This window comes from Spermophilus citellus (assembly GCF_964194105.1).
Source record: "Spermophilus citellus genome assembly, chromosome: 1".
NCBI classification, from domain to species: Eukaryota; Metazoa; Chordata; class Mammalia; order Rodentia; family Sciuridae; genus Spermophilus; species Spermophilus citellus.
In genome coordinates, this window is record NC_138182.1 from 179037139 (window position 1) to 179057617 (window position 20479).

Below are 20479 nucleotides of genomic sequence, written 5' to 3' on the forward strand. Positions count from 1 at the left end.
ATTTATAAAGGGTTGATTTTATAATTTCACATTGATATATTTAAGTGGAAACAACCATCATTTTTATTCCCTCTACTAATACTTAGTATGAGCGTTTTCAATGTAAATCAGACATATGATAATGAATGTTGATTTCTTTTAGGTATAGCTTACTTGAATGGAATGTGCAGTGAAAAGAGAAAGTGTATCATTGCCGAAGACAATGGCCTGAATCTTGCATTTACAATTGCTCATGAAATGGGTCACAAGTAAGTAAAAGTCATCCCTAAATTATATATTTTAGCATATATGATTATAATATCAGTTATTGAATTAGAGGCATATATTTTGATATTTACTTGGAATTCATATAATATTTTAAGACTTAGGAATATAAGGAAAGGTGGAGAAAAACTACATAAGTTCAAAGAGAAGATATATAGCTTTTGAAAGTTATAACCTTCTTGACACTTTGAACAAAATCTTATTACATTATTAAAATTCTCAAGAAAATCATTACACTGCATGATTGATTTCACTACACATTTCCAAATAATGTAAGTATTGCAATAATGATGAAACTGCAAAACTACATATTTTTGGCACAAGTGCAAGTATTCCTAGCCTATAATAGTATCAGTGTTTGTTACTACTAGGCACATACTAAAAGAATTAACTGGCAGGATTTAGGGATAATGGACTTAAAACAGAATTAAATTAGACACATGATCATATGTAATTAACATTAATAATTCTTAGGTAGAATTCTAAGCACTTTATATAGATTAGTTCATTTAGTACCAAAAACAAGTGTTGCTGTCAGTTTTTATTTTACTAATAGTAATAATGAGTAAAAATAGCAACACTTAGGTAGTACTTCCACATTTCTGAGTTCTCACAATAATCTTGTTATTTAGTAACATTAATGTACCCACTTTAAAGGAAAGAAAACAGAAGTATAAAGAGGTTCATTTCCTTCCCCAGATTATAAAAACGGTAATTTGTTGGAGCAGGGATTTGTACTCAAGCACAACTCAGGTCACACTTTTCTGAATTTCCACTTGAAGTTACTGCTATCCTTGAGCCTTAGATGCATTGTCAGTAAAATTAGGAACAATACCCTGGTTGTGGGCTTACTTTGGGATTAACATGGCCTAAAAATAATGTTAATATTTTCAAGAAATGTATTGTAGTAAAAATAACCTGCAATTGGAAATCAGACTTGATTTTGAATATAGGTTTTCCCATTTTCTAGTTTAATCAGTAATACAATAAAATTATTTTCACTGGACTCAGAAGTAGTGAGGCCCTATTCAGGAAGGTAATCTTTATGAAATCTTATTTGATCAGAGACCAATTTAGTTTGTCCTTTAGTGATGAAAAATTGAACTAATTGTTAACATATAAAATATATGTGTGTGTGTGTGTGTGTGTGTTTAACATTAAAATTTTGACTTATTTTCATTATATTCCTGGACTCTGTAGGCAACTGAGTAAGATTGAGTTGGCAATGGAATTTGATCGGTAGAAGAAAACTTCAAAGAAATAGTTCATGGAGTTAAGATGTAGTTTCAGTGATACAGAATTTGCCTTGCAAGTGTGAGGCTCTGGATTCAATCCCTAATCCCAGTACTGTTTAAAAAAAAATCAGGGAATGGGGAGTGGAGAAAAAAGAAAAAAAAACTCATAAAGAACATGACTTATTCAAGTAAAAAGGAGTGATTAAATGATACTCAGTTCCATGAGCAACCAAAATTTGATTATTTCAATGTATCCATAACCCAGTCTAAGAAATCAGACATTATCCAAAATTCATTTTTTACATGTCTTAACTGACAAAAATTGTATATATTTGTTCAATACAGCATGTTATTTTGAAATATAAATTCATTGTGAAATCGGTAAATTGAGGTAGTTAACACATGTATTACCTCACATACTTCTTGCTTATTTATGTTTTTGGTGAGGACACTTAAAATCTGTTCTTCTGGCAATTTTCAAGTGATTGGTTTTTTGTTTGTTTGTTTGGGTGCTAGGGATTGAACTCAGGGGCACTTAAACACTGATTCACATCCCCAGCCCTATTTTGTCTATATTGTATTATTTAGAGACAGGATCTCACTGATCTGCTTAGTGCTTCACTTTTTTCTGAGATTGGCTTTGAACTCGAGATCCTCCTGTCAGCTTCCGGAGCCACCGGTATTACAGATATGCACTACCATGCCTGGCTTTTTTAAGTGTAAAATAACTTTACTTTTCTCCCATATATATTTTTAGTCTTTAGTTGACTAACCTGAATACAAGGAGTTGATTTACTTAAAAAAAAAAGATAAATAACCTAAAAATCATTATCCTTTAGAGAAAAATGCAATAACCTCACTTAATATTGCAACCCAGAAATAATAGGATCTGCATTCTTAAAACAGTATAATTCAAAGATATTTTCAGTATAGAAAAGTATCGGCATTATTTGGAGGAAAAATATTAAGAATAAAGTTTTGGGGCAAGAAATAAAATAATAGTTTTATAAGCTGCAAATAAATTATAAATACAATTCTGAATAAACAAATGTGAATTTATGAATAATAACTGTTTATACCATTTATGCACTAACAGCTTCATATACAAATGGTCTCTTAATAAGTTACTAAAACTTTTCTTTCACCAAGAAATAGTTGTCTTCAAAGTCGACTAGTGTTCTCTTGATGCTAGGCAATGAGAGATGAGAGGTGTTGAGAATGATGTCATCTTTATAAAAATAAAAACAGGAGGAAATTTATCTGTATAAGTTGTGTCATTATCATTAGCATCATCCAGTGTAAAGTATAAGGTATAATGTAAAAGAAATGAATAAAAATGGAATTAAAAAATATTCATATATTCACAGCCCATCAAATGGAGAGTCTTCTCAGATATTAAATAATTATATCTACAGATCTCTCTCTCTCTCTCTCTCTCTCTCTCTCTCTCTCTCTCTCACACACACACACACACACACACACACACACACACATACACACACACAAATACACATACAAGCAGAACACTTTTATTTAGAAGTATAATTGATTAAGGATCATAGGTCTCATTTTGTCTTTTTTTGGATCACCTATTTATCGGTGTCAAATTATATAAGTGAAAATATTTTTCTAAAAACTAACAACAAATTCTTACATATACTTTCACCCACGATTTAAAAATAGTAGAATGGTTCTCTTTTAATTTTTTAATTCAAGAATATCTTCATAATCACAAACTATTTCTAAACTGATTTGAGTGTATATTTGTTGACTTGAACTGATTTCTAGAAATTCACATAAAAACTCAACATACAGCTGAAAAGTCAATGAATCACTAAGTAATAAAGGATGACTCTTGAGAGGGAGGATTTTAATAATCAAAGAATAAAAACTCCTTCTCTTACTATTGCAAAGGAACCTAGTACAATGTCAGTTTCCTTTTTAAGTTGCAAAACTATGAACTTAAAAATATCTTATGTGCAATTACAAACAAAAGAACAGGATAGAATCTGTAATTTTTTAAAAAAAGGAACAAAGTGCCTTAAACTAATTTTTCTTGATTCTTTTCCAAAATTATTTTCTTTTTTATGCAATAATTTAGGGGTTATTAATTGTCTTATAACCAAAGTTTTAATCAAGGAAATGTTTTAATTGGTAGAAATGAATTAATATCTATGCATAAAATACAAACAGCATCTTCATTAATTTATTATGATAAAGTATAAAAATTTATTTTTATGAATAAAAATATGGGAAATTATTTCTAAATTTGATAGTTTATTGAACCTATTTTCACTATATGCTATTTATGAACAACAATTTGTTAAAATAAGACACTTTGCTTTCAGATCAGAATGCATTAATTGTGATTAATTTACTGTTCTGATGAGTATCCTCAAGATCACCCTTAGGCTAACAGGACTCACAAAACTCAAGAAAACTGTTTAACTCATGATTATAGTTTATTACCATGAAAGAATACAGATTAAAATCAGCAAGGATAAAACTTCCATAAAGCATCCAAGAGGCACCACGCCCAAACTCTCAGTCTTCTCTCCCAGTGAAGCTGTGGGGACAGATGGTGCTTTATTCTCCCATGAGTGTGAAAACATGACCAGAGTACTAGCAACCAAAAGAGGTTAACCTGAGCTTTGGTATCCAGTATTTTTTCTGAAGTTCGGTCCTGTGGGCATGGCAGACTGCCTAAAGGCAAAACTTCAGTTTCCAACCCCTCTAGAGGTCAAACTGACTCTAGACCTCACCATAAATCACATTGTTAGAAGAAACTGTCATGGTCCAAGACCCCCAGCTAAACAAAGATATTCTTGTCAAAGATACCTTGGCAAGATATTCCAAGGGCTTAGAGGTTACCTCCCAGGAGCTAGGCAAGGACCAAACCTTTCTTTGGAATGTTCAGGTTGGGGACCACCCAACTTGCTGAGTTAACTCTTTACTACAAAATTATATAATATTTTCAAAGTTTGAAAGATCTCCTATTTTATATTGGTTTGCCAAAGTCTATCTATAAAAACTCAACATTGTCTGTGATTAATGGGCATTTTGCTAAACTGAACACATATATCTAACCGAATTGCCCAAAACTTTGAGCTAAGTGTTCTTTCTTATTTTCACTTTAGAGCTGAGTAAATTAATTCATATTTCAGAAGTTCTTTTTGTGTTAAGCTTATTCTCTTTTGATTAAAAATATTGGAAAGATATTCCTAGTTTTAATTAACTTAATCTTGATTTTTAATGTTTTGGCCTGCAAATATTTTTTGGTAGTTAAATTTCATACTTTCTTTTATTACTTCTGTAGGCTTTTACAATTATAATTATTTCCTCATTCTAATATTAGGAAAACACATTTTATATAGTTTTTTAAATATTTTTCCTTTTTTCCCTCTCTTTTTTCTTCCACCTCTCTTACACACATGTCATTTGAGATGTTAAGGCATCTAAATGTTCTTTCTCTCTCTTACACACATGTCATTTGAGATGTTAAGGCATCTAAAATTTACTTTACTATATGTAGTAAAGTTCTTTCTATTAAATTTGTGGGTTTTTTTTAACTACTCAATAAATGATCTTACTGCCCAAGTGTGGTCTGGGATGAGATAAGGAGCTATGATAGAATACTGCACTTAAATTCCTTCACTGAAAAAAACTTGAAATGGAAAAAAAATAGCCTGCTAAACTAAACTATGTGCTCAGTGATGTAACTGATTAACATTCTATCACCAGCTACTTATCTGCAGACAAAGCAGTAATTTAAAAGTGTTCACCAAATAGGATCCAGTGTACAGGCAATACTTTGAAGAACTTTGTCATGTAACAGGTAGGGAAGATCCTTACTCTTTCTGTCAGTGTTTCACTGGGAAGTTGTATTTGAGTTGCAAAAGATGCAACCTTAGAATTTTAGTCTAACAGATGGTGTATACATATTTCTCTCTGTCTACAAATGTATGAAGTGTTTTTAAATATTATTCTGTGATGCAATTCATTGCAAGTAATAAAGCTTTTTGTATGATATTCAATGGTGTGTTAGATAATATTTCATATATATAGGAGGTAACAGGAACAGAGCAGTGATAGAAAGAAAGAACATACATACACACATACATCCCACATGATATTTCTTTAGGTCTGCAAATTAATTCAGTTCTCTTTGTGAGTTCTAACCAAAGTAAAATAACTTCCTTATTATTGGGCATGGTTTTACTAAAATTTAGGCCCTAATTTAATGTTTATAAAAATTCAATCCGTTTTAGGTATTGAAAAATATATAAATTGTCAAGGAAATAATAATTTTAAAAGTACTTATTAATAACATAATCCTGTGACCACTTTCTGGCCTTGTTAGATCTGGAGATTTTTGCTCTGAAGAGCAAAACTTTGCAGTGCTATAGCACCTTGGGGCCAAAGACTTCTACTCCCACCTAAATAAGGAAGGCAATAATCTTAACTTTATTTTAGAGTTAGTGATTGCCAAAGTTCACACAGCTAATAAGTGCCTGAATGGACATTGAATGCCAAGTTTGTCCGGATCCAAATCCCATTATATTAATTACAGTGCTGTGCCAGAAATGTGGATGAGTTCTAGCTAACTGAGCTCTACTCAACTGATTCTGGGCTGGCTCTGAATAATGTCCTCACCTTATCTCTTCAGTCATACTTTGCTTTGTGATCCTTTCATCCTCTATACCGTGACCTTTCTGCACAGCAGACACACTAGAGATCTTACAGTGTTTCTAATATACTGTATTTCCACTCTCTGCAGAACATAGACCCAGGTAGCTACTCCTACCTGAGATGCTCTTTCTCCCCATCATTGAGTAATTTTCTCTTCCTTCTTACATTTTATGTATCAGATAAACAGCCATTTGCTAAAGGAAATATTCTGTGTGGATGAATTTCTCTATTAAACATCTTAGTGGCGCCAGTTCCTTGGCTAATGTACACATTTGTTCATCTATCAGACATACACTTCACTTGGCTATAAGCTCAAGAGGTGATAAACCATGTTTTTGCTTATGATGGGATTTCTAATAGATTTGATAGTGCTTGGTATATATTAGTTATTCAACAAATATATATTAAATAATGAATGATTTTTAAAATATATATATTAATTGTCTTAGTAAATAAAATACTCTTATGCACAGAATGACAGTGAAACTTGATTAGAAAGTGGATGCTATATGCATATTGAGTTGTTTAACGTATTTTATATTACTTGGGACTTTTAGTAAGCTATCAATTAAAGCTTTATAGTAATAATATTCTGTATTTTGAAATATATCCAAGTCCATGTGGGGGGAGATTTTATTTAAGTGCACAATTATGAAAATCACTCCTCCTCTGCCCCAAAGTGTTTTCCCCTGAGGTCTTCTTATCACATTAAATCACATTCCATGATTCTAGCTGTCAATCAAAAAACAGAATTATATTTCAGCCTTCTATGTTCCTCAGTCCACATTCAACCCATCAACTGTTAACTCTATCATCATAAATAACTCCACATCTGATTACTTCTCATTTAATTGTCCTCTTACTATGCTGGACTAAGCTATCATCACCTCTCATCTGGATTATTGGATTATTACAGTAGTCTCTAAAGTAATGTATATATTTTTTTCAGCTCTTGCCTTCTACAGAGCCTGTTTCCAACTCAAAGTCAGGAAAATTGTTCTGAACCAAATCAAATTGCCTGACTTTTTTTACTTAAGATCTTTCAATAGCTTCCTGTCTCACTTGGTGAAATCCCGTCCCTCACAATGACCCTCTGGTTCCACCTGTTCAAACCCCCATCCCTTATAACTGGTCATTTCTATCTACTAACTATCCTACAGATTTATTGCTCTTTGTTGTAACTCCAACACATGAAGCAAATACTCACTTACAGGCCTTTGCTTTTGCTCTTGTTTTTGCCTTAAAAGTTGTTGAAGTCCATATGGCTGACGCTACTCTTCTTTAGTTTTCTTCCCGAGTATCATTTTTCAGTGAAGCTTTTCTTATATCTTAAAATTGAAATAAACACACACGACTTTGGTTTATTCCACTTTTTCCACTTTAATTTTCTCCATAATTTTTTTTCAAAACCCTACCTCAACTGCTATACATTTGCGTGTAATAAATTTCTGTCTCCTTAGTACACTATTGTATACCCATCATCTGAAATAATAATTCTTGGGTGTTTGGCACATTGAATGTACTTAAAAATGTGCTTAGTGTACAATGTATTACCTCCTGTGCTTTCAGCAGAAATAAATGAAATCTTCTGTTTGAGGAACTTATTTGTTATAATCTAAGTAGTAATTAGGCATTTACTTTCACTTTAAAATTTTACGTTAGAATTTTGGATCAAATAGAAGTTGAGAAGATATTGAAATTTCCCATCTCCATTTTGCACACTCAAAAAAAAAAAAAAAAAAGCCCTAAAAAGAGAGTAATCATTTTATATACAGGCAAGCTAAAGAACCATAAGGTGAAATTTTTGTATAGTAAAGTTAGAAGAAACCTATTGAAATGGAAGAGAGCAGGAATTTATCATTCAGAATAGGTTGAGTCTTGGTATTGGACAGAGATGCTGGGGTTTAATGCACTCTGGGTTATGGGGGCTACGATTCAGAGCTTCTTGCCTGATGATGTCTATCTCAAGTCAGCTGAAAATAAATTATTTCCTATACTCCATAGAGTGAAAAATAAATCCTTGGAATCAATTAGAATCTAATTACATAGCTTTAAAGAATAAAGGCAAACATTAAAAAAATAGAGAAATAGATATAACTACAATTATGCTGTAGTAGATATTTAACTCACTCACTATTAATGATAGTCAAGTTAATAGAAAGATTTATATGAAAAAGATAAGATTTAAATAGTCAAAAATATTCTTGTGGCAGATAACAGAACCTATAGTCAAGAAATGAGGAATACCCACTCTAATAAAACACACTGCATATTTACAAAGAATATTTTACAAGTCTACACGTTACAAAAAATTAATCAACAGATAAACTTTCCTGACTACAATGAAATTAAGTTAAAAAATAAAAATAAAACTAAAAATTACATTTATAAATTCAAAAATCAACTTTTGAAAAACTCATAGATGAAAGAAAAATATTCTCATAATGAAATAAAAACAAATATTCTATTTAACAATTTGGGGGCATGGGGAGAAAGCAGTGCATGGAAGAAAATGAGAAAGTTTAAATACAAATAAAAATTTAACTATGAAATTAATGACCTATTTTTTTAATTAGGAAGTTAGAAAAATGACAAAGAAATTGTAGGTAGAAATAATAAATATTATAAATTAATGAAATAGAAAAAAAATATTAAATCAACAATGAAACTCAAATTATTTTTATGAAAATGTAAGTAAAACTCAAAGACTAATAAAAAAAAAGTAATGGTTCAAAAGGAATAGGAAGGATCCATCACACAATTACAGAAATATCAACACTACTGAGAAAATATACTGAATATTTTCCTGTCAAAATTAAAATTATGTGAAGGTGAAATGAGAAAATATCATGAAGGACCTAAAATTCTATAACTAAGGAAATTGAATCTGTACTTTTAAATCTTTCCAAAGAAAATGCCAGCCCAGACACAGGAAAATATTCAAAGAAAAATAATGCTATTATTAATCTAATTTTTCTAAGAATAAAAAACTCATTATTTGAGTCTAGTATTATGGTAATATGAAATGGAAGGAACAATTATGAGGAAGGAAAATTACAGTTCATTCTTCTCTAAGAATGATTCAGAATGACGAAGAAAACAGTTTCAAAATAAAACAGCATTGTACAAATAAGCAAAAGTAATCCAAGGAGATAAAATCTTCATTGCCAGGATAATAAAATTCAGGTATTATTTAAGACCTTAATCCCACATTAACAGATTAAAAGTAAGAACTAGAACTACCTCATTATAGAGAAAAAATATCCTATAAAATCATAATTTCTCAAGTATATTTACAAGAAAAATGGCAAACATAAGTCCTGATGGTGGAATACTCTATAAAATAAAAATAAATAAAAAAAAAAACTAGCAGTGATCTCACTGTTCCTGCTTCTGTATATACTGGGACACAAACAAGTATACAGTTGAGAATGGAAGAAATAGAACTGTTTTAATTCACAAATGATTTAATTACCTACAGAAAAACTTAATATAATGTAAAGGTAAAATATGGTATTAATTGGTGAGTTTAGTAAATTATTGGATATAAGATTGATGTCCAAAATTAGAAGTCAACAGCAAAAATACAAAATATCATTTTGTAAGGAGAATAACATTTGCTTTAACAGTACATAATACAGAGTACTTGGAAATAAATTCAACCAAAGATAGGAAGTGTATGCCTTTATTAAAAGTAACAAAATTGGGCTGGGATTGTGGCTCAGTAGTAAAGTGCTCACCTAGCATGTGTGAGACACTGGGATCAATTCTCAGCACCACATATAAATAAATAAAATAAAGGTACATTGAAAACTAAAAAAAAAATTTTAAAGTTAAGTAAATTAAGTGTATATTAGTGACAATTTACTATATTTATGGATAGATATAATATGAAGATTTCACATCTGCTGTAAATGAGTTAGAAGCCCCAGGACCTTCCAATAAACATACTACCAGGGCTTTTCAAAATGAAAGTTAACAAAGTACTTTCAAAATATATTTATAAATGAACATAAGTCATATACTCTTCAAGAAGGAAGAGATGAAGGTACAAGTGAAGGTAGAAGCAGATGAGGAGGAGAGTGGGTGGGAATCTAGCTCCACCAAGCAACCAAGACCTAGTATACAACTATAGTAACTAACACAGTGTGTCCTTCAGCTAGACAAGTAGAAAAATAGGACAAAGATACAGTCATAAGCAGTCAATGACTGTATGTTCACCTCCTGTCTGAGTAACGTAACATATTGCAGATTAGTTACGTTTGACAATTCAGGAGAATGTAGTGTCATAATTAGATGTGCATATATACAAATTAAATAGAACACGTTCTTCAGACCATAATAAAAATCAATTCCAGATAAGATAAAGGCTAAAATATAATACATAAGGCTTTCAAGAGAAAATATAGGACCCTGTTTTTATGACTTCAGAATTGAAAGACTTTCTAAACAGCACAAAAAAGAAGGCAAAGACGTGATCTCATAAGGAAGCTGCACTTGTAGCACAGTGGTAGAGCGCTTGCCTTGAATGTGTGAGGCACTGGTTTCAATACTCAGCAGCACCTAAAAATAAAAATAAATAAATAAAATAAAGATATTGTGACCATATTAAAAAAAAAACACACACACACACAAAGAAAAAAAAAAAACAGGTTGACAGGATCCCCGATGGATTTTTGTCTTGTTCAGGTTTTAAATTCTTGTGAGAGTTTCCAGAAACATTTGATTGATGTTGGATTACATATACATGGACCCACACACATATATAGTATTCATTTACATTGTATATGTTTCTTATGATGATAATTCATAATTTCAAAGTGAAAATCAAACCTGGGAAGGAGCAAAAAAAATGAACACTATCTGTGTGTTGGAAAACAAAGAGGAAATACTGAAATTGTATCAAAAATAATAATTTTTATTAGTCTGTTTCAAAACTCTTTAAAAACTGTTTACGTTCTAATACATAAACAACAGCCATTTGCAAACTGTAACAAAAGAAGAAAATTGTTTACATTGAAGTTGGCAAAAAGGTAACAAAATAAAAATAAAATCCTTGAAATAAACTTTTAAAGAAATGAAAAGAAAGAATTTATAACCACACAGAGTTATAAAAATGGAAAGACCTTTGTTTGGGCTTAGAAAGAAATAGTCAATACTATAAAACGACAATTATCTATATATGAATATAATCTGATATGTCCAAAAGTACCAATGGACTTTCCTTTTCATTTAATTTGTTTTATTTGACATCCTGATTATAAAGTCCATATGGAAAAACCAACATGGGAAAGGTCCTTATTTTAAAAAAAATGGGAGTAAAGAAAGTGAGGTGTTAGATATTAATACATTTATTTTAATATATTTCTAGTGCTTGAATAAGCAAAGTCAATTCAAAATAATAAAGAAAAATTGACATGTGAGCATGAAAAGATGTAGAAATGTAGCACACAATAATACACCACTACAGTCAGTGAAGGAACTGTATTATCCAGTAACAAAAGTTGCAGCAAGTTGATTCTTTGCTTTATGCTTCACATCAAGGTACACCAGACTGACTCTATACTCCAGCGTTTTTAGTTTGCTGGGGGATTTTTTTTTTGCATTTTTGTACAGGGAATGGCTGTGATTCTAGATATGAAGTTATAAATGTTTAAGGAAAAGATATACAAAGCATTATTCAAAACTGAATGTAAAAAGGAAAAGTCTAACATAGAAGAAAAATCACAGTGAATACATATATATATATATATATATATATATATATATATATTCTAACATACATGACATGAAATACTTTCTTAATATCAAATGATGTCTTACAAATCAATAACTCAAATAACCAAAACTCCATTAGAGAAAGACAAAGGATACAACAACGCATAGCCCACAGAGATTTATCCATGGATTATGTGAAAACAAACCTTAGCATTCTTCATAAGAATACCAGTTGAAACTACAAAGCAATACCACTTTTACCTACCAGACTATACAAATGCATGCAGATGAACACAAACTGAGTATGAAAACTCCTCCTGCCCACTTTTCCACTTTTCTCTTACTCTTCTTTCAGATCATTTCTTCAGAGGTGTACCTAATGTATGGATTAAATCTTCTTGGTATCTTCTCTTAGAGGTTCTATGTAATTTTCATTCCTCATTTTTCACATTTTCAAGTTTACATTATTTTTATGATCATGCTTCCTAAGGACAAGGTATATCCTTTTGTTTTTGTATTTATGGGTTTTTTTTTTGTAATTTAACATTGCATCCCTAGCACATTTTATATGTGCTCATTAAATAAACTATTATGTTGTGATAACAATATAAGTACATAAAAAGTATTGATGCCGGGCATGGTGGGGCACACCTGTAATCCCAGTAGCTCAGGAGGCTGAGGCAGTTGGATCTCGAGTTCAAAACCAGCCTCAACAAAAATCTGAATGTTTATCAAAAATCCACATATTTTGCCAGGTGCAATGGTGTGTGTCTTTAATCCCAGTGGCTCAAGAGGCTGAGGCAGGAGGATTGTGAGTTCAAAGCTAGCCTCAGCAAAAGCGAGACACTAAGCAACTCAATGAGACCCTGTCTCTAAATAAAATACAAAATAGAGCTGGAGTTGTGGCTCAGTGGTCGAGTGCCCCTGAGTTCACACCCTGATACCTCCCCCCCACACAAAAAAATGTTGACTACATGAAACATATGCTTAAACATTTCTAAGTATAAATTTGAAAACTAGTTTGGGATGCCATGTAGCAATATCTGTCAAAGTTTAATTAGAAAACATTTGCCAAATAATACTTGTGGATACAGACTTAACTCATTTTACCAACTTTGAGTATAGTACTTTTAGTAATTTTTATTTAATTTGTGTTTGTGTTTGTTTCTGGAATGATTTAACAACTCATTATTTGTCTACTTGCTCAATTTAGTACCATCATTTTTAAAATATGTTTTTAGTAAAAATAATTATAAAGTCTCAGGTGCGATCACTGTTTTGCATTAATAAAACGGTATCTGTTTTCTGAAAATTTAATTGATTGGTGGCTCAAAACTTTCTTCGGCTAATTATAAAATTGTCCTTTTAGGATATGTTATATTTTTTGGAATAGTGCTATGAACATAAAGTTTACACAAAATGATTTGACTTAAAATGATGTATAATATGCTATTTATAATTTTACTTTAGCACATTTATGACTATTTATATTTGTAATAGATATTGTCAAATAAGTTGTTTAAGAGTTCTATATTTTACAAGTTAAACGGGATTGCTTTACTCATATACCACTTATTCGGTGATTGAAAATCTCATATGAAAATGAGACTGCCTACTTTATAGAGATGTTGAGTTTGATAAAATTGGTTACAAGAAAGGCCATATATGTTGTATCGTTATAAAAGCATAGAGCACTTTGTGATATGGTCAAGCATGCATATGTGGTTTTTGGTTTCCATTTTGTTTTCTGACCCAGGGAAAGAACTGATGTATATCATTGAATTTTGCCATAGAAATATAGCTTCTCCACTAAAATGGTCACTAAGGAGTTTCCTCAGGACTTTGAGATAAATGAGGCAATAGATATGCAAAGTTAGTTCCTTGAAGGCAATAAATATTTAGGCCACCTGCTAAAGTCCTGGGGATTGCAGGAGTACTAGGACTACAGATGCCATGTGTCTAATAAGCCCTTGGAAATCAATGACATTTGCACACACATTCCTCTGGGAATTATGCCTGGATAAAACTGAGGGTAGAGCCAGGTTATAAACCTGCAACTTCAGACAACTATGAATCTGCTACTGGCATCAATACTGCTACCAGACCATTAGTTGAGCTATCTGAAGCATCTTTACATGTTACTCTCCTTATTTTCTTCCATAATCAGTTACCAAATTCTAATCACTCTTCCCCTAAAGTAACTATCTTGTGTCTTTCCTGTTATTCCCTTAGGCTTGGACTCTTGCAATACCCACCTTACTGGTCTTCTTGCATTTAATATGAAATCTTTCTAGCTTGTATCATACCACTAGCAACATCCTTAATTTTGGTGTTGATTCCAGTTCAGAAATTTTTATTCCTGCTTCCTTTTACCTAACGAATGAACTCCAAATCCCTTAGTCTTAAATTCATGAGTTTTATAAAATAGTCAGAATCTATTTTTCTAACTTATAATCCACTTCTGTATTTCAATGATTACAAATGATCCATAATTTTAAAAGAGCATGTCTTTAACCATGCATTTTTGTCTTATGCCAATTCTCAAACTTATTGATTTATATCTACTAAATTTTTATCCATTAGTGGACAAGACAAAAGCTATCACCTTGGAGAAATTAAACTGAGAAGTGTGAATGAAAATGTCAAACATTACTTTTTTAACATCTTTCACAGTTTATTGCATATATCACTTGTCATTTTTGATTGTTTTTGATATTCAAATTTATAGCGACCTAGGTGTGTGTGTGTGTGTGTATGTGTGTGTGTGTGTGCATGTACACACATAGGTCTCCAGCGGGACAGCAATCTGTGAAAACAGAATTAATATCTAACATATTTTTCTTCTACAGCACAAAGTTGAGTGTATTATACATTGTAGATACTAAAAAATTTGATATTTTAACAAATAGGCATTTTTTGTATGGATACTCATGTTGAGATTTTAGTTACAGAGTCCAAGAAGTAGAGAATTATTTGAGTCTTGACTGAATAAAAGAAAATAAGGTTTAATGGCTATGCAAATATAAACTTGGCAACATATTTTTCCTTTTTGGTACTTGGTGATACTTCAAATTCTTATTGAAAATAAGACTTTTGAAAAGATATATTTCAAATATGATACGACTACTTTGTATTCTAGTTATAGACCTATCCAACTATTTTATGCAAGTCCTGAGATTATGACCTTGGAAGAGCCAAATCTAGCAGTTTAAGCAATAGGACTATTCTATCTAAGCTTCTGCTGATTCTATAATAGCAACGATATGAAAACAGCCTACATGTCTGTTAACAGATGAATGGACACACACACTAAAATTAAATATTATTCCATCTTTAAATAAAAAGAAGGAGATCCTATCATTTGTAACAACTTAGATGAAACTTAAGAGATTTATGCTTAATGAAATAAATCAGGCATAAGTAAATATTTCATCTCAAATGAGATTCCTCATGGATATGTGGAATCTAAAAAAATGATTAATTCAGAGTAACAGTAGAATTTTGGTTACTAGAGGCTAGGGAATGGGAAAAGAGAGAGTTATTAGTCAAAGACTATCATCCTTCAGTTTTAACATGCGAAAGTACAGTGTAGGAACTGTACATTATTAAGTATTATAATTATGTATTATTGCTCTGGAAATTTTTTAAGAGTAATTCCTTAAGTGTTCTTATTATAAAAATGACAATTTTTACAAATTTTACGATTTTTTTCATCATCATACATCAATAAACCTTGGAAAAATAAAAAAAAATAGATAAAATGTAGGTAATTCAATAGGAAGATACCATATGCCCTAAAGGGTATCTGATCACACATAGATTTAATTCATCTCTCCTAGCTTGTAAGAGTCACTTTTAAAAAGGAGTAAGATCCATTCCATGGTGATATGAGTGAGTGTGTCATAAGAAATAGAGAATGCACTCTAAAAGGAGAATAATCAATCAATAAAAAATAAGAAATCAAGATAAAGCTAGTACATTATCCTTAGGACTTTTAGAATGGGAACTAGATGAAATAATAATGTATTGTTTTAATAGACAAAAAATTACTCTTCTAAGAACTATTGCTCCTGAAAAATGTTCAAAGTTAATTTCTCTATGCTAAGTATCCTCAAACCCACTAAAACTGGTAATGGCTATATGTAAATTGATGTTCCCATGTTATACTTTTCAGAAGTCTCTATAACAGATGTCACAAGAGTCTCCTCTGGAACTTGTCTGTCAGCTAATGTTACACACTATCTAAGTGACAGGCGAGACTAAAAGCAGAGCTTGGGCTTGAATTCTTGCTCTGCCAGCTGCTCAATAAATGTGCTCTGGGAAAGTTCTGTTCTTGTTTCCTTCATTCCTAAAATTTGGAAAATTTTGAAGATTCATTGTTAGAATTGGTGATAATCTAATTTTATGGCACAGTGGTTGACACATATTAGTGAATGAATGATAATAATAATTAGTAGTAGTGTAGTTATTTTATAATATTAGTAAAAGAGAGATTTTCAGACTCCATTGGCCTCATACCTCTGTTGGTTCTTGGAGTGATTCTATAACTTTCAAATGCTCTCAACTGAATTGTCAGTGTGTTTGCTTATCATGAAGATTCACATAGACTACTAACACAGCTTTGGTATTTGACACTGTATTTAGACAATAATACACTTAAAGTATTAAACAGTTAATTAGGATAATGGGACTTCCGTGTGCAGCCCTCTCACACCCATAACCAGTGTAGGTTTGTATGTCACAGTGAGTAGGTGGAAGTGGGGAAAAGTCACCCAGCTAATGAATGGCCTTGCAAGAGTCAGCCATCTGCTTCCATTTCTGTACTGTATCTTGGCCAATGTAGGACCTCAAGTAGAGCAAGCAACCTTCTCTTAGCAGGTAATTTATGAATTTTTAGGCACACAGTTTCTCTAAATTGATAAGACCCCAGATCATTTTCTACTTTCCATCGGTTTAAGGTATATTTAGTAGCTTTCAAAATTCTATATCAGTTGATTAGTTAGCAGACATTTATTTATTAAGCTATTACATAATTAAAATAATTTTAAATGGTTAATTTCTGATTTCTGAACACTTATATTCTAGGTGGTGATAGTTTATAGATACTAATTTAAATTCCCCAGAAATACAATAACTTCTGATTTGTCTTACATAAAATAAATTTAAAGGCACAGAAGGTAAAGGTTATGAAAAATATGGGCTAGAATTTAATAGCTAAAGCAATCCTTAGTAGGAAGAGTGAACCAGATGACTTCACTATACCAGGCCTTAAAATATACTATAAAGCAATAGTAACAAAAACAGCATGGCACCATAACAGACTGGTAGATCAATGGTACAGAATAGAGGACACAGAGACTAACCAACAAAATTACAATTATCTTATATTAGACAAAGCTACCAAAAACATACATTATAGAAAAGATAGACTCTTTAACAAATGGCACTGGGAAAACTGGAAATCCATATGCAAAAAAATGAAATTAAACCCCTATCTTTTACTATGCACAAAACTCAACTCAAAGTGGAATTAAACCAGAGATCCTGAGTCTAATAGAAGAAAAATTAAGCCCTAATCTTCATCATGGCAGATTAGGCTCCAACTTCCTTAATAAGACTCCTATAGCATAAGAATTAAAATCAAGAATCAATAAATGGGATGGATTCAAACTGAAAGGCTTCTTCTCAGCAAAAGAAACAATCTGTGAGGTGAATAGAGAGCCTACAGCTTGGGAGCAAATTTTTACCCCTCACACATCAGTTAGAGCACTAATCTCTAGGGTATACAAAAAACTCAAAAAGCCAAACACACAAAAAATCAAATAACCCCATCAATGAATGAGCCAAGGACCTGAACAGACACTTCTCAGAAGATGATATACAATCAATCACCAAATATATGAAAAAATGTTCATCATCTCTAGCAATCAGAGAAATGCAAATCAAAACTGCTCTAAGATTTCATCTCACTCCAAAAAGTCTTTATAGAGGAAAAAAAAATGACAGAATTTAAACTGGCTTTGTTTAATGAAGATTAGCAAGGGAAAGTATTTTAATAGAAGCTGTACTAATGGATAGGATAAAAAAGTGTTCCAGAGACAATTAGATTGAAGTCAGATTGCAGATGGTTTGAATAATGAAACAGTGGATTTTATCTGCAGATAGTTTTCAGAATTTTGAGTGAATAAGAATCATCTTAAAAATGTGCTACAATTTTTAAGGCTTAATCCATAAATATTCTCTATTAGTTGGTTGGGAATAAGGGCCATGGATCTTCCTTTTAACTAACCTAACAGAATGCCCTGAAATTCTGGTATAAGTGATCCATTATTCACATTTTCAGTATCTCTACTTGCCAAGGACATTTTAAAGATATGTATGACATTTTCAGAAGAAACAAGCTTTGTCATATGAATGCATTCACAAGCAGCTAGCATCATTAAAGGGTGAGTTAATGATGCAAATAATTGAGGGGCAGGAGGTCAATCTGTCAGACATTATGATGCAGAAGTGAAGCAAGTCAACACCTCTTTTGACCTATAACGGTAGAGGTGGAAAGAGAGGGACAAGCAGCAGAGCTAAGGCATAGAACTAAGGAGATCCAGTTCTATGGAACTCAGCTGCATTGGGGCAAGGGATAGTGTTCCAACCCAGTAGATGATAAGCTCCAGGAAGGTTGAACTGAATCTTATGTATCTTTATGACCCTGGCTCAGGACAGTGCCAGCACATAGTGGGTTCTCAACAGATGTATGTTAGTACTACACAAGTCTGCTACATAATGCATAGAAAAGTCAAAAGGATGTCCATCACATTAAAAAAAAAAGTCAAAACGAATGTTTTTTTTCTGTATATCCAACATTTTTTGTTTTTCTTCAAATTTTTTACCTTACTGTTACTGACTTGCTTTACAAAAACTTTTGACTTTTAATAAAAATATTTCACTTTTATGCATACTGAAATGAGTTAAATGACTTAAAGATTTAAAATATCAAAAGGAATACAAGATACTAAAATATCTTATAATTCTTAATATTTGAATTTTTCTTTATGAGCACATGTAAGTGAAATTACTTTAAATCAGATATACCCATTGGATTATATAAAATTAAATGTCATTTTTGAACACATAATCCACTTCAGTTAGACATTGTGGTAGTTCGTTTCTACTATTTTTTCCACAAAATATATGGCTTCTAGTGGGGAATATTATGTCATGAAAAAATGTTAATGTAGTCAGCTAAAAAAATATTTCTCCTTTAAAATATTACTGTTTACAAATCAGATCCTTTCCAAATTATCCAAAATATGTGAGAGAATTCATAAGTGCTCTCTTCTCTGACTCTTTAAACATCAAAAGGGACCATCTTCAAAATCCAAATGCTTCTCCAGCTTTCCGCAGGATATCACAAAACTTCCTGGCAGGCACTTTTAAACAAGTTGAGAAGTTTTATAAGATAAAAATATTTTTTCAGTTGACTTGACAACCATGTACAATGTTAGTGGAGAGTTTATTTGCCCAAGGCTTTTTGTCAAAATGAATTTAAACTGAGATTATTAAAATGCAGTTCAATTGCACAGTATAAGAAGAGGTGTTGCTAATGTCTTACTTTAAGAATGTTTTCCATGCAATATATGCCACTTGGTTACAAAGTTGTATATATAGAGGTGTGTTTCTGCTAAAACAGCAGAGGGATTAGAATATTTGGAGCACAATAAATCGTCTGCAGGGATGGCGTTTGATCCAGAAAGAGAAGCACTACCGTGGGGGTGATTTTGAGGTCTGTCTGACTAAGCATCAGACTGCCTGGGTGTGAGTCACAGCTCCTCCATTTACCTCAGTGCCTCCTTCTTCTGTAAAATAGAAGTGATTATAATAGAAACATCATGGGGATATTGTGAGGATTAAATGATATCATTGTCAATGACTAATATGGTGACTGGCACAGAGAAAGGTTCACAGTTAATTGTTTTATTTCAAAGCTGTAGAATCAGAACTTAGCAGTGTCTCCTGATAATTCCAGATGTGTGGTTAGAAAAATCCCTATCCCAATTTAATGATACTCTTTTCTATTACAAGTTTAAATAGCTCTAGGAAATTTTCACTAATGGTAAACAATGCTTGAATCACCAGATCTCTCCATGGCTGAAGCTAATTTCTTACATGAAAATCAGGATCCCACAGTGAAAATGATCATCTGGATGAGAGGTTATAATCTTCCCAATTTGGAAAATCATATTGCACTCCTTTGGGTAATGTCCAAATAGCTGAATCCTGGAGGCAATCACTCTCCTTCTCTCAAATGGACCCATTAGTTAGGAAGTTTTATTATTTCTGAAAAAGATCAGCATTTGAGTATGGTTTGAATTTGCTGCACCATCTTGGAAGAGTTGAGCGTGTTCTAAGTGGCAGGGAGCCATTAATTAATGGTTCACCCACTGATGTGCGCTGCAGCCAGAATCTGTAGGGGAGATGAAACGGTGATACTGATGAGGTTGTGTCAGAACTGAACAGTTAGCACTACAGAAAAGCATTCTTATCAATTTGTGAGATTGTACCATACTTCAAATTAC

General features: G+C 31.8%; 1 protein-coding gene across 3 annotated transcripts in view; it reads left to right on the forward strand.

Moving 5' to 3' along the window:
• Positions 1-20479, forward strand: part of ADAMTS19 (ADAM metallopeptidase with thrombospondin type 1 motif 19) — a 254721-nt gene that overhangs the window by 125844 nt on the left and 108398 nt on the right. For all 3 annotated transcript variants that reach the window (XM_081281410.1, XM_081281411.1, XM_081281412.1), the window contains one exon: positions 143-248. In XM_081281410.1, coding sequence (XP_081137536.1) covers positions 143-248 — 106 coding nt within the window. The remainder of the gene's footprint in view (positions 1-142; positions 249-20479) is intronic.